The 23,169-nt window shown below is 41.3% G+C and overlaps 2 protein-coding genes across 6 annotated transcripts; one reads left to right on the top strand and one right to left on the bottom strand.

Moving 5' to 3' along the window:
- Positions 1 to 852: 852 nt before the first annotated feature.
- Positions 853 to 7,411, bottom strand: fam169b (family with sequence similarity 169 member B). Of its 5 annotated transcripts, none has more exons than XM_068313886.1 (10): positions 7,358 to 7,402; positions 6,111 to 6,198; positions 5,654 to 5,796; positions 4,862 to 4,964; positions 4,706 to 4,791; positions 3,690 to 3,852; positions 3,039 to 3,221; positions 2,549 to 2,674; positions 2,316 to 2,377; positions 853 to 1,806 (listed from the first exon to the last, which is right to left on the bottom strand). In XM_068313886.1, exons 3-10 carry the CDS (start codon positions 5,780 to 5,782, stop codon positions 1,477 to 1,479), a joined length of 1,182 nt encoding a protein of 393 aa, XP_068169987.1. In that variant the 5' UTR covers positions 5,783 to 5,796; positions 6,111 to 6,198; positions 7,358 to 7,402; the 3' UTR covers positions 853 to 1,476. The 5 variants fall into 5 exon arrangements, with proteins under 5 accessions (XP_068169987.1, XP_068169986.1, XP_068169989.1 ...); XM_068313885.1 differs by lacking the exon at positions 7,358 to 7,402 and adding an exon at positions 6,330 to 6,569; XM_068313888.1 differs by lacking the exon at positions 6,111 to 6,198 and having other exon boundaries at positions 7,358 to 7,411.
- ldhd (lactate dehydrogenase D) lies at positions 6,706 to 21,533 on the top strand. Its single transcript, XM_068313882.1, has 11 exons — positions 6,706 to 7,063; positions 11,452 to 11,564; positions 12,639 to 12,780; positions 14,577 to 14,718; positions 15,231 to 15,390; positions 15,468 to 15,667; positions 16,936 to 17,064; positions 17,498 to 17,625; positions 17,908 to 17,998; positions 19,027 to 19,138; positions 20,549 to 21,533. The coding sequence occupies exons 1-11, from the start codon at positions 6,869 to 6,871 to the stop codon at positions 20,727 to 20,729; spliced, it is 1,593 nt and encodes a 530-aa protein (XP_068169983.1). The 5' UTR covers positions 6,706 to 6,868; the 3' UTR covers positions 20,730 to 21,533.
- Positions 21,534 to 23,169: the final 1,636 nt, after the last annotated feature.

Below are 23,169 nucleotides of genomic sequence, written 5' to 3'. Positions count from 1 at the left end.
TGTTATGTTGAATTAAGAGACGACTTGGACTTACTCGAGCCTTGAGGGCTAAGACTTGGGACTTACTTGAGACTTGCATGTATGGGACTTACTCCCATCTCTGCATCTGCCTGAGACCAGCTCAGCTCATCTGAACATCTGAAGGAGCCAGTCAGTCTGTGGTGGTCTGATCTTGGACCAGTAGATATGCTTAACTCACTCCAAGGCCTCCTCTTTCTTTACGTAGTCAGTACGTAGGATTAACATAAATGAAGTTGATAATTTGAAAAATGACAATGCTGCTACTTTACGAAGCAAACACGAAATACCCTGTTTTAATGTAACACATATTAAAGGGGACCTCGTATGGTCTCTACATGTAAATAGTGGTCCTCCCTAGCCTGACCAAATCCTAGAATCGGGGAAACAAACGGGTCCTGCATCAATGGATATTTGGAATCCTTTGGAATCCATGACTGGACAGAATCAAAATGATTGGATTCATAAAGCACCACGTGTGAACACGTAACCGGAACTTTTTGAAAACGCAAATTTTTCACCCCATATAGAAAAAATTTGCGTCCACAAGACAAGTGTTTTGGAAAAAATCTCCATCCACCCGCAAGTGCGTTAATCAACGCGTTTATACGCAGAACAACTCCGAAAACGACAGGATAGGACCGGGACGTGTGGAAATTCACGCCATTCCTCCTGGAGGATGAGGCTCCATCACAGAGTCCTCCACCAGCAGGCAGCGCATCTCGGTCTGACCCAGAACTGGTGATGGCATCTTAGGCGTGGAACGTGAATGAATGAATGAATAAGTAAATATATAAACTTCATGACTCAAAGAAATAAACAGATGAACAAATATTCAAGTGTCAAGCATGTTTATGAACGTGTCTTCGACGTGGAGCTGTTATACGTTAGAAAATAGCCAGTTTTAACTCCTTCCATTTGAGGCTCAGAGCCACACCCCATTAACACCAAGCGTTTCGGGGCGGAAGTAATTTTATCAATATTCAATCAAAGATATTTAGGACCACAGATCACTTTGGGGCAAGACATTTCAAATACAGTGTAGTTGGACATCTGGCATCTGAATGACATGAATTTAAAAAAAGCATAATATGGGACCTTTAAAATTGCATCAATTCTTTTTTCACTTGTTTGGTGTCCACCAACTGAATTTAAAAAAAAAACACATTAAAGAAAATAAAACCATAAAACTAATTCAGGCAACTCTACAGATATCCAAATACTTCTTTTTTACAAACCACATTTGACATTTTACATGGTCATGTTCTGCGTCAGCTGTCAAGTTAGTCCGTGACACACACACACACACACACACACACACACACACACACACACACACACACACACACACACACACACACAGACTGACCACACACCAAGGGTTTAGACGTGTAAGAACAGTTCCCATTGAAGGTCGGTTCTGAGCTCAATGCCCATGTTTGTGTCCCGTGATTCAACTCAAAACCTTCTGACTCGTTTGACACTTCTTTGTGTTTTCTCTGCCTCTGATTTCTCTAAGCCGGACTCTGCAGAGTGACATAACTTGGACGTTGGAGTTTGTTTTGTGTTTCGGGACTTCGCTGGTCTGGTGGGAGGCCCAGAGTTCAGATCATCAGTGTGGGCTGGAAGGTCACATCCTGTTTCAGAGATCTTGCTGCTTGGGGACCTTCCTCCCTGGCTTGAATCACAAGCTTTAATTTGTTCCATAGAGGAGCTTATAGGTGGTGGAATGTCCTCAATGTCGATGTGGAGAGACGCCGACTTCAGTCTACTATTGTCAGCCTGAACCTGATACAGACCATAATTGGAGGATTTTTAGTTTAGTTTAGTTATTCATTTATTTCAGGCAAGGCAAGGAAAAAACAAAAAAGACAAAAACAAACAAACAAACAAAAACAAAGAAGAAAAATCACCTAAACCCACCCCAGTTCCTGATTCAGAGATCAACACACTAAGCTTCATTGCTACTTCATTTAAGGACAACCACACAATAATTGCATCATGATGGCATCACCATGGGCAACAATAACTATCACATTGCAATAGCAATTCCACACATCAATGTAAGGAAGGCACTATATACCAACAATGACCCATTTGTGTACAAAAGCCTTAGACAACAGCTATCTTTTAGTTTGATGTTTGAACTAAATGTTAATAGACGTTGAATATGGGAAAGCATCTTTTTGTTATAGTACATAAAAGAAAAATGTAACAGAAGTCTCTGCTGTACGGATAAGTATTACACTAACAGAGGGTTCTTATGAATATGAGCGGACTATAAATGATATATTTACCTTCTGAGATGAGTCTTCTTCATTCCTCTCTACTGATGCTGAAATTCTCTTCTCATTGACATCTAGAGAGACAAGTTTCAAATTAGACCACGTATACAACACAGGGTATAATTAAAGGTAGATCAGTGGAGAAAAAAAAACATCTTTGGAATCTTGAGGACAGATTTATTTAAAAAATAAAAAAAATTGATATTTAAAATTTTAAATTGATATTGATATTTAAAAATTCTTACAGAGGGAATATTTGCCCAGCTGGAGTTTGAGCCAGATGTTTCTTCGCTGAGACCAGCAGCCTGGTGCTTCCACCTCATAGAGACGCTCTTGATGTTCCTCATGCTGCTGCAGGAACCTCCGGCACACTGAGCACACAGGAGACACAAACACACAGCCGGATGATATGTTTGGTAAAGAGAGAGCTCATTTAAAAATGGAAGTCCAGTTAGTAAAATACCCACAGTCCCCACAGTGCTGCATAGTCGGGAAGTTTGGGATTTGAAATTAAAATGAAAAGCTTTTTGGTTGTTTGACATGCCCTCACTGAGTGCATGAGGGCATTTTTAATTTTTCTGTTCATATACATCACAAATGTGCAGTGCTGACAAAGGATGATGGGAAATGTGCATTTTTGTGCTTGATATAAAAAACTATCTGACAGACAGAATGTAAATAAATAAATGACCTTTGTGGGGGGATGAGGGGTTATAAAGGAGAACCTCAGCTGACCTGCTGCCATTCTTGGTGACAATGGAGCGCTGACTCCTAGAAACGTCTCTGTGTTAAACAGGGAGCAGAAGTCCTGCAGCATCTGGAGGCCAAAGCCTCTCCTCCTCCAGCTCTTCCTCACCAGCACTGTGTCCAGAACAGGCAGCAGGTAGCTCTGGCTGCTCCAGCTGTCACACAGGCTGCCTGAAATATGGGCAAGAGAATCGTGTCATAGACAACAACCATCGGATCAATCCAGTGTAAAGACATCGTCTGCTGGCTGCTTTTATTAGACAAATGTACGAAAAGACAGATCCAACATAATAATCCTGTCATCAATTCAAACCTAGTTTTGATTTATGGTCAGTATTTTTTAACAGGTATTTCATGTACATTCATTGCAAATTTGTTGTCAGTATACTGATGTACATTATCGTCTCCAAAACTAATAATAATACTGTAATTTGATTCACTTTGACGTGAAAATAAGTGAAGTTTCAAATCTGAGCTAATCACTGTGATGCGCTGCATAAGTTCAAAACACAATTATTTACTTTATATTCAAGATCACATGATTAGCGAAATAAATTTGGACCTACAGGAGGAACAACTATGAAAGTGGGGCAACAGAAAGGCATACAAGCCCTCCCTCAGGCTACTTTTCCATCATACCTTTATGTTTGATGGTGTAAAAGCCGACTGCCTGGCCTTCTCTCCACAGCAGTTTGCAGCACTCATTGCGGGGGTGAGGGGAGAACAATGCCTCCTCCTCTGAGGACCTCTCCAATACTTGACTAAGCAGGAACACAATCACCCTCTCCATAAGCGACTGCACCTGGAAAAAACACGCTAACTTTAGATGATAAAGAGCACAGATGAAAACAAACGTGAAAACAAGTCCTAAAAATCAACAGGCTGCAGTGAACAAATAGGATGAATGAGAAGATATTCAGTTTTCCTTGCACACCAACAGATGATGAGAAATCGTTCAGTGTCACAGGCTGGTTATGGAAGCAGGGAGTTACCGTGGTTGCAGTTCAATGATTCATTGCCTGACATGGCAAGACTGATTTCCAAATTAATGCGTCTACAACCTCCTTGTTTATTCTGGATTTCCAAAGCTTGATATCAACAGCTGCAGAGTAAAATGCTTTTGGACACAAGCACCTTTGGAGTTCGTCCAGTCGATTGCCTCAGTCCGAAGTCATGAAAGAAAGGCTGTAATTAAGTCCTTTGGGGCAAACGTGCCGGTCGAAGTAAATCCAATAAAAGTCCTTGTTTTTTTTCATTTATAGACTCACATTGTTATTTTAAGCATCTGACAACATAATAACTACAATCCTTACAAACAATGAAGTTTCTGTTTGTTTAAAGAGAAGTTTTCTCGTTTTTCCTCAAGCCACCAGACATCACTGAAACATTAAGTGTGACATTGCTGTAAAACACTAATTCAACTCGAAACACAAAAAGACATAAAACCAAAATGTCCTGGTTAGACTTTTCCCTGGGCAGAGACTGAGGTGCACTAATGTTTATGTGCTCTTTCTTATACTAATTCTTTTACATTTTATTGACTAAATGATCAGAAAAGCAGACAGTAATACATTTCCCATGTTCTTCAAACTCATGGAGGAATGCCTGATCTGTGGTGTTGTGACTGACAAACAGATAAACCAAAGCATAGTTACCATCAGCAAGCCACTTCTGGATTTGCTGTTTGTTCTTAAGATGTCCTTCACATCCCACCACTGCTCATGCAGGTATAACGCCACCACTGAAAACGAAAACAGACTGTCGGTCTTTCTTCGTGTGTCCGATGAGTGTTGATGTGTTCAGCTCCAAACCTTGTGTCGGGTCGTCGGGCAGGTGAAGAGCCAGCAGTGTGCAGTCAGCCCGGTCATCTTCAAAGAGCTGCAGCCGCCTCACATTGCTTGCTGTTATCACTACCTGAGCAGACAGGAAGACGTTCTTCACTCACATCATTTTTTGTATCATCTATAGTGAAAAACCTCCTCCATCATGTTCCAAGCAGATACACTGCTTGGAACCCGGTTCTCTCTGGGTTCTCCGGCTTCCTCCCACCTCCAAAAACATGCACTTCATGTGAATTGGCCGTTCCAAACTGCCCGTAGGTGTGAGTGTGTGCGTGCGTGTTTGTATGTGACCTTGTGATTCACTGGTGTTGCGCCATGAACGTACCCTGCCTCACACCACAAGTCGGCTGGGATGGGCTCCAGCACAATGGAAGAAGTGAGCATTGGAGAGGAATGAATGAATGTTTAAGGTAGCCTATGTCACTCAGTAGAAATTGCATTTTCAGTTACAAGTGGCCTCAAATTTAAGAGCTCCCATTCGTCACCTTCCCATGATTCTCTGTTGTACGCAATACCCCTACAATACTTTCTAATAAATTAAAATGGAGAAATGGCCTTTTATGTCTCTTAGATTGCATTGCTCCAGTTGACAACATGTTACTGCATGACATTAATTTAGCAGTATGTTTTCTAGAATTCCTTGCATCATTACATCCTTTAACAACACTAAAAGGTAGTTAACACTGATGCTGTTGATGCTATAATTACACAGTAAAAACCACATTCACCATCATTATGAGGGTACATTATGAGAGATGGTACCTTTGACGTCTGTGAGGACTGGAATACGTCATTGTTATGATGAGCTGGTGACTCCAGAGCAGACAGATACAGTTCAGATGCTGATGTCAGGTCAGTCTCATCCAAAGCTGGAAGATCCACGGGGTACATCCTCTCAGATGCACCTGTTTAGGGGTAATAACATATGAGCACCAGTTAAAAACCAACACACCCCCTGCATTAATGCAAGGAATAACATCAGTCATGACTGGGATGCAAACTGAAGCAGTCATCAGGAGAGAACAAATATCCTTCGACATTCAGGATTCAGAAGATTCCTTTTATTTTCATGTATTTTCCTGAGGTATTAACACAATTGCTATTTCCTTGTGATTAGAAACATCGGTCAACATAAGTTACAGTAATCAACGCGATAACCTGACTTGAGCTAAACATTAACTTTCAGATAACAAGGCGTAACTCTGTACTCTGTACTTACACTTATTTTGTTAAGAAGCCTTTAAATCCACGTTTCGTGTCGGTGACTACTGTCACACGTGTTGTTCCTGCTAACAGTACGTGTGGCACTAGTGGGTGGAATGGAGAGCTTAGCATCGCTATAACGTGTAGTAAAGCAGACATATGTACAACTGAACTTTTCACGACCCGAAACCGGAAGTTTCAAAAGGACATGGTTTGATCTGATGTTTACGTTCACCTTCACTCCTCCACCTGGAGCCTCTGTCCACTCGTCAAGCTGTCTTAGAGTTTCTCTGAACTGCAGCGCCATCGTCCGACCGGACCGACGTAGTGACGTCATTTCAAACGCTTTCGAGTTCAGCGACTTTTGGAACGAGCGGAAGTACACGACATCATCGACTTCACAATAAGAGTCGACAAATAATGGGACAGTAAAAGTCTTACCAAAAACAGTAAACGCTAAAATGCCCAGCTTGGAATCATAGAAAAGTTTATTCGTGATGTTTTCCTGCGTCAATCGTGACTTAAGTTGACATAAAAAAATAAATAATTTTCGGGGTTTTTTTTCTTCATTTTTCATCGTTTTATATTTTTGAGGTGGTAATTAGCAAATTTAATTAAAAAATGCTTCAAAGAGTTTAGTTTACATGTACAATATAGAATATATAGAGTTTTCTCTCTCTGCAGTAACTGGCAAAAATTACTTTGTGATTACAATCTGATTTTAAGAGATACACCTGCAAATATACAGTAAATCTATTACTGTAACTATCTGAAATGACATTTCTTATCTACATCTTGTTTAATTTTGAAAGAATTCGACCGGAAGTAGTGTTCAACTTGAGGCAGCTTGGATTGCGTGACGCATTGACTTCCGTCAACACGCTACTGTACATGGCCCCGAGCTGGGTGACGTCTTACGGCCGCTGCTTGCTACAGTGTCGTCAGACTAACTGGGTGAACACCACCAGAGTGAGTTCTCCATGTGACGATTACTGTTTTAAATTCAAATACAGCATTTCATGAGGTTTGAGCACACGACCCAGAGTCAGTCATGACGTGAAAACCCACGGCACCGCTCCTGGAGACTCTCGGCGTTGTTCAGCTAGAAACCTGTTTGTGGAGGTCGCGTTGAGTGAAGTTTCGTACTTTTGTTAACTGTTATAGTTTCTGCAATTTGCTTTTTTTTTTTTTTTTAACCGAGAATAAATTGATCAGAATTGGTCGAAACTTTCAATAATCTGGATTGCCACTAAATGATTAAACCTGTTGTCCGTGTCGGTGCTCGGTCGTCCAGGTCGAGATGAGTCCAGGAGAGGAACACGATCCGCTGGATCCCACCCACCCCCATGTGATCTGTCAGCTGCCCCAGGTGTGAATGGTTGTTGTAGTTTTTTGGGGCTGAAGGTGGCAGCTGATGAATGGAGTCTTCACCTCCTCCTCTGTTCAGAGAGGGTTTCTCCAGTTTGACAAAATGGTTCAAGAGAGAGGAGTTAAAGAAGTCTGGTCAGGATAGACTCAACAGTCCCCCCCCCCCTGGACGATACGCCACTGCTTTGAGGACAGGAAAATCCAGGTTTCATCAGGGAAGACAGATGGTTTGGGAGAGGAAACCATCTCTGAACAGGGGAGGAGGAGGAAGACTCCATAACAGAAGGTCACCATAACAGCTGACACGAGGGTGGGTGGGTCAACGACCCCCTTATGAATGGTAAAGACTCCCAATCACCCAAATCACCCGTCGATCCTCTTGACTACTCCACTCGTGAAAAAAAAAAAAAAAAGACTATATATTTTCACATAAATAAAGGAACGTCTCTTTCCTGAACAGTGTCATTGTTACTCAGGAAATATCTACAACTTTGAAAGGATTGTTCAAACTTTCCTTTAAAACACTGGAAAATTCAAGAAGCACCTGCTTTGACTGAGTTTGGGGAAAACAGGGAAATGAGCAGAGAAGACAGGACACTGTTGGACAATGTTAGCCGCTGTTAGACGATCCTAGCTGACATTAGCGAGCAAACAGAAGTTTTAATTATTGTATTTTACAGTTTTTTTTAAGTTCTTCAAAGTCACAGTGGAAAACATTTTAGCCCCCACAGAAATGACCTTAAATGTGTAAACTAGAAAAGGGTTTCTCATAGATAATGATCTGCATCTCCTGTTTAATTCTTAAAGGATTCGACTGGACGTCGTGGTCAAGTTGAGGCAGCTCGGGTTGTTGTGAGGCATTGACTTCCATCAACATGCTACTGCTCATGGCCCCAAGCAGACGGGTGACGTCTTACAGCCGCTGCTTGCTACAGTGTCGTCAGATTAACTGGGCGAACATCACCAGAGTGAGTTTTCCATGTGACGATTACTGTTTTCATTTAGATACAGCATTTCATGAGATCACGTTTGAGCACACGTAAAATCACTGTTCAGCCCAGATTCAGTCATGAGTCCGAAGCTGACATGTAAATTTGGGGAAAGCAAGACAAGGGCCGGACAGACGCCGACGTCCAAGACTGCCCTGGACGTGGAGAAGGCAATGGCTGCGAAAGGTTCTAGTACGGCATAACATTGTTATGCTGTTGCTAATCAATAGTGAGTATTTCTTACCAATAATGTGGTTTAGCTGATGGCTGTGTAGTCTGGTTGACACGTGGTGAGGTTAGGCTTCATGCAGGCATTGAACTGAACTGGGATAAATTGTTTATGTCTGTTGATTCATGCAAAGCAAGAGAAAAAATGATGCCGCATTTATGTCCTTCACCTGCGTTGCCTCAATTTGAGTTCACATCCTGATGGTACGATAGCTGAGAGTAGTGTAGAGTATATCTTTGTTGATCCCTTAAGGAGGTTCCGTCAGGGTGAAGTTAGTTAGTGAACAGTTCATGCCGACAGAGACATGCCTTTTATCTGTTTAATTATCTTGTCTTCATCCGGAAAGTTGTCAAAAAGTTCATTGACAACATCAAGTATGAATGCTTTGGCACAGTCCTCATCTGTGAATGGCTTTCCTTTGCTGACAGTTGCTAAAGTGCCAACAAAGCTAGCCAAATTGCAGTCACCTTGTTGGGTCCAAACACGGAGCTGCTGCTGGCTATCTTGCAGTCTTGATCATTGCTCTTGACATGCTTTCTTCCTGCTGTCCCCAGCAGGATATCTCAACACAAATGTAGTATGGCCTGTGTCGAAGTGCCACGTTATATTTGACCGTTTCTTGGATGCAATTTTATGATTACAGATTAGACACTCTGCAGAACCTGCTCTCTCCACAAAGGCAAAGTCCTCTGTCTTTTCCTGCTGAAAAGTACAACACTGCTTTTTTCCCTTTAGCCATCTTCTTGAAATGGTTTCTCAAATTAGCTGCTGTTGACGTGATTAAAACGAGGGAAGTTTATTTCCTGATTTTACAAAAAGCCTATGTGCGGACCCTTTTGCGCATGTGCACATCGGCCTCTATTTTCAACAGCAAAATACGGCCAGACTGTCTCTGCCTCGTTTACAGCACCTACGTGATTGACATATAGATAATTAAATAAATAGACACAGCAACATGTATGTTTGCCAATGAATAGTCTATTTGCTTGCCTCATAGCCAACTGGCATTGTAGTCGCCGCGCAGTCTAATGAAACAATTTTTTTAGAATTAAAGATTTGTCTGCGAGCCAGAAGCAGCCATCAAAAGAGCCACATCTGGCTCGCGAGCCATAGGTTTCCCGACCCCTGTTCTAGTAGAATGGCATCTGCGCCATGCTCGTCCCAGTGGAGTCAGGTTGTGAAGAAGGGAAAACATCAGAGCCCCAAGGCGTTCGCGGATGGGCGCCAACGGGCAGAAAAAAGTAATCCAGCAATGGTATTGTTGGGATTGGAGCCGTGGGTACCATCAAAACACACAAGTTGGTGAGTGTTGACACTCACGGCAGCTTTGGCTCTTTTAAAGTAACTGCTGAATGTGACGATGTTGGAGATCTGTAGAACCCGGACCTCTGGCCTGAAGGAGCGTTTGTCCGGCGCTTCTGTGAGCCGCATAAACCGGAGTTATTGGGTGGAATCCTGCTTCTGCTGCTGGTGCTATGGGCAGTTGTTAACTCCACAATTATGAGTGTTTGGGTTTTATAACTGTTGTGGCCTGCAGATGGGACACAGTGCAGGGGATAGCGTTTGCAGCATAGTTGTGAACAGTCTGCTGGAGAACTCTGTCAACAAGAGACACTTTTAGCAAAGCAGGATTTGGAAAACTTAAAGTCCCTCAATGATAACTCTCACGGGGCTGAGGAGTCTACTACTGATCTTAGTATGGGAATAGTTCGAGGCAGGATACCAGGGGGGTGTAGATATATTATGGAATAAGAAGTTTGACTCATTGATCAATGTGGCCAGGATAGATGTTGACTGGTTTATTGCAATGCAGTTTGCTAATAATGATAAGGAATTCATTATGCTGAATGTGCATATCACCAGTATTTAAATAGGCTTTGAATAGGCTCTTCCATTGTTAATGTCACTGGGATGTGAATGTTGATATTTCAGACAGCAACTAATAATTTGCCAATCACAGGATTCAGTTCTGTCAGGATAACAACTTCATCTTGTCTAGCAAAGAAGTGTTATCCACGGGCATTTACGCTTACATTAGTGAGGCCTGGCATTCTACATCATGGCCTGGGCCAGCTGACGTACAGCTGACGTACATGCTTCTTTAGGACGTATGACCTTTTTGTATGGGACAGCATCAGATGATCGCTTACCTTTTGCAATGGCAATACATGTTGAAAATCTACCTTTACTGTCTACTGAGACAAATGGGGGCGATAGAGAAAAGCTGGACTGGACAGCCCTGACAAAGGAGGACGTCTTTGTAATAATGTAGTAATAATGTTGAAAAATGTGAAAAAGGAGGAGGGGCAGGAGGAGTGCAAATATTCCTCATTCTTATTTCACAGTAAAAAAAAATAAGTTGTGTACAATATAAATGACTTATTCCTGTTTTCACAGCCAACTAGACCTAAAAATCATATTCTGGCAAACACAAAACAAACATAACGTTAAGTTACAAAGGTAAAACCACTTTCCGCACCAGATGAGGGCTGCAGCCTTTTCACCACGTTAGCTGTCACTTCTCTGTGGAACTCATTAACTGTTCCCCTGTGACACAGATCTGTTGATCATCCACATGCGAGTGTGCTGAAGAATTCCAGATGATGCTTGTGTCTTACTTCATGACTTTCAAGCAGGAAAACATCAGACGTAACAGAGTTTGGTGCATTTCTCTTGATATTTGAGAGAAACATCGCAGCCAGTTTGATTTTTATTTATTACACTTTCAATTGAGATGTGAATGAACAGATATTTTACCCGTGTGTCTCCAGGGTGCTGCTGTGGACAGTGTGCTGTCTGCATTCAGGTCCATATGTGGTGAAGATGGAGTGTCAGTGGGCCGGCCTGTCAGAGAGCAACATGGCAGAGATGAGTCTGCACACAGGTTAGTTTCCCCCTGTGTCACACAGACATGCTGTAACCGTACTAGATTGCAAAAATAATTCAGTATTATGGAAAGTAAATAAAGATGTATTTATACCTAAACATTTTAGAAAAAGGTTTTACAGGCATCAGTGGTTTGGTGGAAGAAAAAATGCAGAAGTCCAGGGTCAGATAAGAGGTCATTGCAAAAATCCTTTCTTACTAAGAGTCCTGTGAGAAATGGAAAGAGTTTTAGAAAGTGGTCATTATTCATAATAAATGATCAATCTAATGCTGTGACAGTCAGAAGTCCATAATAGAATTTGAGGTCAAAAGCTTCTGGTTTGAGGCAGACCTGTTTTAGGTCATCACCTGCACCCACTTGATAATAAATGACGGGCAATTCGCTACATATTTTCAAGTCTCTTGCTTCTATTCAGACCATCTATGTTGTGCACTGATATTTTATTCTCATATCACGCTTGAATGGCATCATTTCACACAGTTTGGCATTGACCCCTAGTAAACTTCATTATTAACTAAAGTCCATCCATGCAGGCCAATATCAATTCTACCTCCCTTTCATCCCATAAAGCATAAGAGCAGAAGAGCTGCAGCGTGTTCTAGGTCTTGTGGTGTTCGATTCCTCTTAATTATAAAATCTGTCCATTGACGGGATAAGATGCTAGCTCATATTTGGGCATACTCAATATTAATATATTTACATGTATATTAAAAAACAGGCAAACAGGACTCTTGAGGCACTAACAGAAGAAAGGCTTTGAAGACACAGCACACATGTCAGCCTGAAGAGGACACAGGAATCCTCCTGGGGCCTGAGCCCAGAATTCAAAGCTGAATTGAACAGAACCTGAAGGATTCATTCGTGTCTCGTTTTTAATATGAAACTAAAATGTTGTAAAGCTTATCTGACTTTGTGTATAACAAGGACCTCCATTATGGTACTAATTCTTTGTGTGTTATTTGCACTGAGTTCAGTGATTCATGTGTAAAAACACACGTCTTCCCCACTAAATTCTGCAAAAACTGTAAATAAAAAGCTCAGTCAGTGATGGTGTTGCACTTTGCTGTCCAGATGTCACCCCCCTGATGTGGTGTTGTTTCCTCGCTGTGTGGAGGAGGTCAGCGCCTTAGCCAAGGTCTGTTATAAGCATCAACTTCCCATGATCCCGTTCGGTACCGGAACTGGTCTGGAGGGCGGGGTCAGTGCAGTGAAGGTAAGAAAGAGGGAGACCTTGTGTATGTGTGTGTGCGTGCTCCAGCAACGACCTTTTATACATGACTAGACAAGAAAATGACAAGACAACACAAAATGATGAGACGTCAACTGAGGACCCATTTTACTGATGAAATATTTTATTGTGAAGAACAAATTGTACTAAAATTTTGTTTAAAAAAATGCATAAATACAACCCAAACTATAATATGTGCATGTCTTTTATATTATAATCCAAATCCACGTTTCTCTCGGGATAGCTAGGTTTCAGATTCCCAAGCCAATGATTAGATGTCTTCACTGGCTGGAAGCTGGATGTGGTTAAAAATCAGTCCAAGTCAGGGGTGTCCAAACTGCAGCTCACAGTTTTTAATTGGCCCGCAGCAAATGTCCAGAGACACAGCTGTGTGCCCAATCAAAGAATACATTATCTTCATAATTTAAATATACCCCCTCATCCCCTCATGTATAAAAATATTCCCTTTTTATACAGGGGAGTGAAAAGGGGTCTCCATCGTGACTAAGAACCAATCAGAGGCTGCTTTTTTGAAAAAGATGCTGTTAACCCATTTTGTAACAAAATTAATTAAAATCTATCAATGGAAAGTTGTGATGTAGGCTGTTTTAAAAAAATTATTATTATTATTATTATTACTATTACTATTATTATTATTATTATTATTATTATTATTATTATTATTATTAAAGACTGGTAAATTATCTTGAATAATTTACCAATATTTGACTGATTTCATTCATGTTATCTCTAATAGTGGACCAGAAGATCGTTTATTTTTCTGTATTTTGCCCCCAGTGAAACAGTTTGGACACCCCTGACAGAATCATCGGCAGCTCTCTCTCGTGTCATTTTACCACCAGCTGGATGAGGACAAGCTGAAACTTGTTTGTCTCCACATTTTTGTATGAGTAGACTATTTGTTGTGAACTTGAACAAGAATCATTTGAGATCGTGACTAAGTGACTCCCACCAGACCTGTCACACGTACTGAGATCCAGAGCTTAGTTTTACTCTTCACGTTACTGTGAGTGGTTTATCTGTTAATGTGTTACCAGAGCAACACGTCTGTTATCACACAGTTGTAGTTTACAGAATTGAAGAATGTTTCTTCCGAATTTTCAGAACTTTTCGTCCTGTTGTGTTCTTCTGAATGCCTACGTATGGTAACATCATTGATTGTTGCATATTAATTAAAATGTAAAATAACAGAATATTTATGTGCACCTTTAATTTATTTTAAATATCGGGTCCTCATTACAAAAAGTTTGGACGGATCTGTTCTAGAATAAAAATGACAAAGCAATTCAAAACTGTTCCTTTGACCAACAGTAAATAAACAGTAATATTGACTAAACATTATAAAATCTAATAATGATACTAAAGTAAAATTGCATAAACAAAATTGCCAACAAAATCACTAATGATAACACACTGATGGGTTTGTGGAGTGGCTGCAGAAAAAGTTCTGCAGGAAGCAGAACTTCGGATCTTTCAGTTGGTTCCTCAGAATGTCTGAGATGTTCTACAAGTCCACTGCTGCCAGCGGACTTTCCTTCGCTAGAGGAAGCAGCATGAGGGCCTGTGGCAGAAACAATAAATGGACTGCGTCCACCTGATATCTTTACACTCCTCTACAAACATTCATTCATTCAGTGTTTATGTTTGTACCCATGTACAGACGTTTCCCTTCTGCGACTGTGTGTAATCTTTACACATACTACTATATGTGTGTGTTAGTGCTCCTTCTATGTCCCTGTGTGTCCTTCTCCTGGCTTTAGGGTGGTGTGTGTGTCAGCCTGAGGAACATGGATCAGGTGCTCCATCTCCACCAGGAGGATTTTGACGTGACGGTGGAGCCTGGAGTGACGCGGATGGCCCTCAATGTCTACCTGCGAGACACTGGCCTGTGGTTTCCTGTTGGTCGGTCACACAAAAAGTTTTCACTGGAATAATCAATAGCTAATTAATGGAAAGGCTCAGATGAACCACGATTTTAAAATGGCAGCATCATTTAGCACGACACTGTAAACCTGCATGAATGAGGTGAAACAATCTGGAACTTCAGAGTGATAATCAGAAAAAAATCTTCTGTTTTTGGTTGTGTTTACTACACCATCGATCACTTTGGATTTCTGTGTTTGCCAACATTTCAGCCAGTCTAGTCAGTTTTTTTACGCCAGCAGCGTCAGACCAGTGTAGGGGCAGCTTTCACTTTTCTGTTTTCCTGTTGGTCAGTCACATCAGGCTTTTACCAGTAACTGTTTTCCATTCTGGTGAACTGGGAGGTTGAACATGTTTTCATCTTCTGTGGGACTAAAATGCAGTCATAGCACATCTGTTTCCCATTGCTTGGTTGAGGTTAGGACACATTCTGGAAGATAAAACTGACGCAAATCTTTTAATCGGTTGTGAATGTCATGTATATATTTCAGATCCTGGTGCTGATGCTTCTCTGTGTGGCATGGCCGCCACCGGTGCATCCGGTACTAACGCAGTGCGTTATGGAACTATGAAGGAAAACGTTTTGAACCTGGAGGTGGTGTTGGCCGATGGGACCATCATGCACACGGCAGGAAAGGGCCGGCGCTCCAGGTACTCATTAAAACACGGCTTTATGTGTCTCATCTCTTCTCATCCGTCCATCCTGTCTTTTCTTTGCAAATCTTAAGGAAGACATCAGCTGGCTACAATCTGACAAACCTTTTTGTGGGGTCGGAGGGCACCCTGGGAATAATCACCAAGACTACACTGCGTCTCTATGGCATCCCAGAGGCCATGGTGTCAGCCGTCTGCTCTTTTCCCTCAGTCCAGGCTGCTGTGGACAGCACAGTGCAGATTCTCCAAACAGGAATACCAATCGCTCGCATCGGTAAGGAGATAAGACACTGCGTCCATACAATACATAACTGCAACATGCTCATGGCATATACTTTAATACAGTATATTACAGTATGTAATACACAGTAATATTATGTACTACATCTGAGAAAGGGTTAACTGTGTAGCTTTTATGACAAATAAGAATGCATTCCACTTGCCGCTGCTTTAAATTGACAGTACTTTCCTGTTGAACTCTGGATGTGAATTAACATCAGAATCAATAAATGGCAGACAGGACAGATCACATGACTCCTATCTGATATTTTGTTCCTTCTCAAGTTCTCACACGTCGTGCCAACCAGTGTGTGGTCATGACACGATTCAACTGAGGGTGAAAACGCTCATTAATTAGCTGTTTGTCACACAATAACAGCAAAGTCGTGTCCTACAGGCTTAAATAATCAGTCATCACCCCCCCCCCCCTCGATAATGTTCATCACTGACCACATGGGACTCTGGTCTAAATGTGGCTCCAGATGTCTGCTGGAATTAACTGACACTGACTGACATCAGATGTCCAGAGCGTTTCCTCGCCTTACGCCTGCGAGTCTGCTGGGATGTGCTCCAGCAACCCCCGTGACCCACGAAAGCGGAGGAAAACAGTACGGAAAATGAATGGAAACGACATCAGGTGTCATGTTTTTGAAACCTAAACACAGTGTTGAACTAGAGATCTATCGGTGATGAGATCTGATTACCGGCCTCCTCTGAGAGCGTATTTAAGACCAACACACGTCACATTATTTTGAAAGTCTCTGAAACGTCCATCCATCCTTCCATTGTCTGCTGGAACCCATCTCACAGACAACGTTGACAACAAAATCTACCTGTTGAGAGCCTTAAAAGCAGACACTGCTGCTGGTGTAAAACGGACCCTTACTGTATGAACACGGTCTCTTCACTCAGAGAACAGCGCTTACTCAGTGACCTACAGTTATCTCTCCAGGAGCCGATGCCATTAGACTTAATGGAAAGTAAACAACCACATAGCGATGGAGAAAAGAGCGATTGGGTTTGGGAAAACTCAGTTTCAAGACAAATCAAAGAAGAGATGAAACTTTATTGATCCGCTGGGGGAAACGAGTAGCTGCCATACAGGCATAGGAGAATACAGAAGGGAGGGGTGTATCATAAAATTAGCTCTGAAGATAAGAATCAATATCACTTTTAGGCTGTTGGAAAAATGGTTTAACCACAAAGTAAAAATGACCAGCCTATTTTTACACTGACATTTCTTGTGTGTGTGTGTGTGTCTAGAGTTTCTGGACGATGCGATGATTGATGCGTGCAACAAGTTCAGCTCTCTCTCCTACCCGGTCACCCCGACCCTCTTCCTGGAGTTCCACGGCTCTGAGCAAAGCCTGAACGAACAGATCAGGACCACAGGTGTGAGCGTACGGGCGCCGCCCTTTGAACATGATCTGAATTTACTTTAAGTTATGAGAAATGCGATGTTTAGAATAAACAGGTAGATAGTGATTTATTCATGAGCAGGGCCTGGGAGAGGGATTTATTCCTTATTTAGTGATATTGGTGATGTTCAGTATCCTACCCAAACTGGAACATCGACGTGTTGAGGCATGATTCCGTAAAAGAATAACCTGCAGCTAAAAAAATCATCTCCCCCATCTTCTGGTGGGGGGAGGGGGTATTTCTGACAGACACTGAATGTTTTTTGAGTTCTGTTTTTGGACAGAAGAAAACTAATTTTTCAGGCTCTGGATCTGTACAGTATTTTGAAGAGGAAAAATCAAGCACTTGCTGAAACACCACCCTGTTCACGGTAAAGAAGATCGTATGTTTCCATGTGTTTCTGCAGAGAACATCACTCAGAGTAATGACGGTGCAGAGTTTCAGTGGGCTCTGGATGCTGAAACACGGGATAGGTTGTGGAAAGCACGTCATAACGCCTGGTACGCGTGTCTGGCCATCAGACCTGGCTGCAAGGTAGAGATCGTCTGTCTCTTCACCTGGTGTGAAGCCCTCAGCTTGATGTACATTACAGCGTCATAGGAATGAACCATTGTTCATTCCTGCTAATGCCAAAAGGCTGAATCCATATTCAGCTGGCTGTGTCATGTTATCATCTCTCATCTTACTTTTACTCCTCTCTGTGGAGTAACAGTAAGATTTGAATCCAAATGATTGCAAAGGACGGCTGTTTGATGTCGTTTCAGTACTCTGACCTTATGTTCTGTGTGTTTGTGTGTGTGTGTGTTTGCCCCACAGGCCTACTCCACAGACGTGTGTGTGCCTCTTTCCCAACTTCCTCAGATCATAGTGGAGACAAAGAAGGACTTGATTGAGAACAGGATCACAGGTGAGGAGAACTCTATGAAGGCTGTTAACATGGCGTGGAGTCACCTCTGATGAGTCATTAAAAGGGTAAAGGCTTCGTTTGTGTCATTGTTATGGTTTTACATCACAGGGATCGCCTGCTGGAAATGTCCTGTCCTGATTTCATGAATGCGTGTAGATGTGTAGCCGGGTCACGGAACATCTTTACCCTCCCTAAATCATTGGGTGGATATAATAAAAAAAACGTTTCACTTTTTCCACAATGAGCAAAATTCCAGCGAGAGGACAGTGAGTGAAGAGTGGCAGTGGCCTTAGTGACAAGAAAGTGATGAATCAGCAGACAGGCCAGCCATTATTCATTTTAATGTCAGTGTACTGATGTGAGGGAGGGCTGGTGCAGTGGGGAACGCTGTCAAGTATTTCAATTTTCTTTGCAACTGATACTATAACATATAATGTCAGTTATGTAATACATACGTTATAATATACACTAAGAACATTTTTATTACGTGATTTAATTACATTCACTTAAGGTTATTTTTTTGAATGAGCACTCATACACAATAGAATAGGAATCATAAAAATTTTATATAGAAACGTGCTCTGAAACTTCTTTGTGTATTAAAATATAACCCAATGCAACAGAAAGTATTTTAGAATCTAGTCCAAACTGGGGTTCAGTCTCTGAACTATGTCATATTTTTGACATAGTATATCCCAATGTTTTTATTAATAGAGATCAAAAATAGATCCAGCTGTTTGCTTTTTCATTCTGAATAACTTGAAATTGCAGATGATTGAAGTTGTATTATAAAAGTCTTGATTCTTGTGTTACATTCACTTTTAAAGTGCATTATCACATGGAACTGTATTAATATTATTATAAGGATCAATATCAATTGACAACTAATTGACATTAACACAGTACTAGTATATAATACTAGTAATACAATAATGGTACTGATGGCTTTTTATGGAGGGTATAGATAGTAAATTTAGATGTAGATAATATTTTTCCACACTACTGAATGGAACATGTTTCCGTTTTAGGTCCGATGGTGGGTCATGTGGGTGACGGGAACTTCCACTGTTTGTTGCTGATGGACCCTGATGACCAGGAGGAGGTCCACAGGGTTCATCTGTTCACTGAGAGACTGGCCAGGTGAAGTCCTCTCCCTCTCCCTCACCCTGAACCTCTCCCCTTTCCCCTCTCCTGTCCTCGGAACCCAAACCTTCCACTAGAGGGGACTTTTCCTCTCTGGAGGTGTTTTACAAACTTTTGAAAACTAGTGCACTTGAACTGGGGTCCACTTAAAGAATGTCCTGAAGTAACATTTACTGCACTGCATTAATAGTGTTGGACAAGGTTCAGTTTTATTGAATTCATTTATTTACACAAGCATGAATGATACACCCAAATCCTTAATTATCATAATAACACTAATCTCTGTTTTTAAATGGTTCAAAAAGGGATGCTTCAGGCTCCGGTGAATGCTCTGCCTCAAAGCCAGACGGGTCGACAGGCTTCGCTGCTCCCTCTTAGCGACTCGTCTTTGTTTTCCTCTGTCATTCTCTTTTCAACTCCTTTCTCTTCTCACTAATCCTCCCCACACTTTTCCTAATCCCTCTCAGTCTGCCCACCTACCTTCAGACAAATGCAACTCCCCGTCGGGATCTCCATCTCACCCATCTTTTTTAGACGCTATTGATTTCAGAAGACTTCGCTTTTAGTGTTGTGTTTTGATAAGGCTGCAGGATAATGTGCCGTCTGCCCATAAATGGTGAGTTTTGGGTAAATCCATCTGCAATCTTCTCAGCTCTGTTTTGAAGGCCACTGGCTGGACCAGGGTCTGGGTCATCTGTGGGTGTCAAAGGGTAAGACCACAGCGGTGTGGATGGAGATTGGCACCAATACCTGCAGAGCTGAATAGTTATGATTCAGGAGTTGATTCAGATGGGACCTGGGAGATTATTATTATCATGACACACAGAATTACACACATGCAGCCACTGATGCTTATTTTTTGACAATAAAAATCAGAAATGGAGGGTCTATTGGCAGAAATGTAGCTGGAGCAGTTCTTTGTCCACAACATTGACACGTTTCTACAGCAGCCCGGAGCAGACAAATGAACGCTTGCTAATAACCATCAGTGATACACAAACAATGTTGTTTTTAGTCATTTGTGTGGCTCATTGAAGAAGCTTCCAGTTCTTTCAGACAGGCCAGTTTCAACATTGACATTTCGAATCAATCCTGAATATTAAGGTGTGGTGACCTACTTGTAGAAGCCGGGGATCAAGCTGCCTGCCTCACCGCTGGAGAACAAATCTCCCCCTCCTCTATTAACTGTTGTTGGTCTACCTCCTCTGAATTTCAATTGACTCACACTGATAATAAAATGAATATTTAAACTGTCAGGAGGCCAATTAGAGCAGATGACTGAGAAAGATCATCATTATTAAATGTATGTGAATACATATACATATTATACCTACATATAACTGCATACAAGCATTGATATCAGTGAGATGTTTTGCAGTGAAATGGTGTGGTTTGTGCTCCCTGCAGGCGAGCCCTGGCCATGGATGGTACGTGTACAGGGGAGCACGGAGTGGGTTTGGGAAAGAGAGCCCTGCTGCAGGAGGAGATGGGACCCGCGACCATGAGGGTCATGCAGGGGATCAAGGATGTCCTCGATCCAAAGAACCTGATGAATCCTGGAAAAGTCTTGTTGCCTGGAAAACCTTGAACATCGCGTCAGTCTGAGTGAAAATGACAGAAAGCAGAATCACATCACGCTGCACTTGTTCACTGGTCAGAGCCCGTTGTCAGAGGACAATTACCCTCTCTGAGCCACTTGTGTGTATAGGACGTCTGGATGAAACAGAGCATCCAAGGATTGGCTCTACGTTATCGATGCGATTGAGTCAATCATGTGTTTAAATGAGAATTGCTTATTAATTAATTATAAATGAATTAAGAAGATGTATTATTAAATAGGAAGTAAAAGCTGACAAAGGTCAAACAAACTGTCTAATAGGAAAAGTAGTCCAGTGAGACTGGATCGGTGAGCATCGTGCTGTGGATGGAAACGAGGCGATTCCTCTGTTCCACCACAGAGTGTCAGAAGCGCTTCCCCTCAGCTGACGGTGGGACATTAAATGTTCATTTGCGGTCCGTATAAATATAAATACCACTCAGAGTTTTCTTCTATTTACTGTTAATGAGGTTAAATCTTCTGATGAATTTTGTGTATAGGTTCCAGTGAAATGAGTTCATGGTGTTATAGCCTGGATAAACCAGAATCTCTTCTCGGTGTTGCTATTTCCTTCCTTCTGGGCTAATGCTGTCACGTGTGTGCATGAAGATTGATTGACAGTGTCACTTTTAGTCAGCTGTTGCCTCCCGGGGCTGCTGCAAACAGAGATGACAACAAGGTCATGTCCTTATTTATGTTGACCATGTGGAGGCTCCGTCACACATCTGTCACTGCTAAGAATAAAAGTTTTACCCTGTTCTCAACAAGCTCAAATAAAACAGATTGAACATTTAATTAACATTTAATGTTGGAAATAAAATTTACTGAAATCACAATAATCAAAAGTTACATAAATTCAGTCTGATTGGTTGAATAATTTTTCACTCTTGTCGTAATTCATTTCTAAAGGTTTTATGAGTTGTAACTCAGAATGTTGTACACCCGATTAATCAATGAAAATAAACTATTCCCTTTTTTAATTAATCAAGAAATGAATAAGTAGTTTGTAACTGTCTGACATGACATCATGCCAGGATTATTTTCTTTTTGCGCAGTTTCCACATTTTTTAAAATAAATGCATCCTGGTGGATGATTTAAAAAAAAACCCTCTCACCTGAACTGGTAATCCAATTGTAGTTCTCTGACTTATGTTTTGCAGTAGACGTATAAAACATTAGGACATGATGTATTTTCCATTGCCAATGAGCTGAAGAATACTAAACAAAAGGTCAAAGTGGTTCTAAACATGTGACTCTCAAGTCACACCCTCATATTTATTAAGATGCTTATACTGCACTTGAACTGGGATCCACTTCAAGAATGTCCTGACGTAACATTTACCGTTCCACTAGATAATAAAACACTGTGTTTTTGTTCTTATACTTACTATTAAACCAATGAGCCATGAGAAGAATTCCACCTGTATCCTCGGATGATCCTGTCCATTCCTGATGGCAGGAAGCTCTGGAACCACTGGATGATAGAGATGCCCTGCAGCCTGCAGGCTTATGGATTCCTCCCTGTGGACACATATTTATATTAGAACCATTTGACTTGATTGTGTGTATGGTTTATGTGTGCAGCTGCTGAGTTTGTGTGTGTGTGTGTGTGTGTGTGTGTGTGTGTATATAAGTGTGTGTTTGCATGCCTGCAGAGGAGAGAGGAGACCATTTATAGACCTGCTGTCATCACAGCAGGATAGATTAACACCTATTGCAGTAAGTATTTCACCTTATTGGGTATCGAGGCCAAGAAGACTGGAGTATAAAAGAGTAGTGGAAAAGAATCAAGGAGCAAAGCAAGCCTAATATGACACAAACACACACAAACACATACACACACATACACACACGCACAATTTCAGAGATTAGACCTAATAATGTATAGGAAACAAATGTGTGACCCACTAATCCCAAACATATGGTCATAACAGCATATGGTGGAAAATGATTCGGTACTGACTACATTATCCTGGTGGTTGGAAGCAGACGGGCATCATGGGTAGGAGAAAAGACAGGTTATCTGCGTTTCTATGCTTCAGCTCCACTCAAGAAGATTCACTGCTTCATCTTGGGTTTGTTTATGTGAATACTGTACAGTGAAAATCACAAATATAAATAGATATAAAGGCATGAAAAAAGTATTTTTTATATTGTGCTTAAAAGATAAAACATTGTTCTTTTACATTTATCTCAAATAACTCTAGATGAACAAAGGCACCACACAATGACTGACTTTATCTGTTAAATTTTCACCATACAATAAAATGAACAAAACAATTGCAAAACAGGCAGTCGCCACTGGTGGAATATTCAAATATTCAGACATCACCTTATAAATCTTCTACAAATAAGGACTTTTATTTTGTGAACAAACGATATGATTTTATGAGGATAACGTTCGAAAATAGGTGTTAGATAATTATTTATT

This window comes from Antennarius striatus, chromosome 4, assembly GCF_040054535.1.
Source record: "Antennarius striatus isolate MH-2024 chromosome 4, ASM4005453v1, whole genome shotgun sequence".
NCBI lineage: Eukaryota > Metazoa > Chordata > Actinopteri > Lophiiformes > Antennariidae > Antennarius > Antennarius striatus.
This window is presented reverse-complemented; position numbering and strand designations above follow the sequence as displayed.

Coding starts and splice junctions, on each gene's coding strand:
- ldhd (XM_068313882.1), top strand. CDS start 6,869: ATGACATTTCTTATCTACATCTTGTTTAATTTTGAAAGAATTCGACCG. Junction 12,781..14,576: donor GCGGGGTCAGTGCAGTGAAG/GTAAGAAAGAGG, acceptor TCCTGGCTTTAG/GGTGGTGTGTGTGTCAGCCT. Junction 19,139..20,548: donor TTCACTGAGAGACTGGCCAG/GTGAAGTCCTCT, acceptor TGCTCCCTGCAG/GCGAGCCCTGGCCATGGATG.
- fam169b (XM_068313888.1), bottom strand. CDS start 5,782: ATGTACCCCGTGGATCTTCCAGCTTTGGATGAGACTGACCTGACATCA. Junction 2,675..3,038: donor GTCACCAAGAATGGCAGCAG/GTCAGCTGAGGT, acceptor CTGTGTGCTCAG/TGTGCCGGAGGTTCCTGCAG. Junction 2,378..2,548: donor GCTGGGCAAATATTCCCTCT/GTAAGAATTTTT, acceptor TTGTCTCTCTAG/ATGTCAATGAGAAGAGAATT.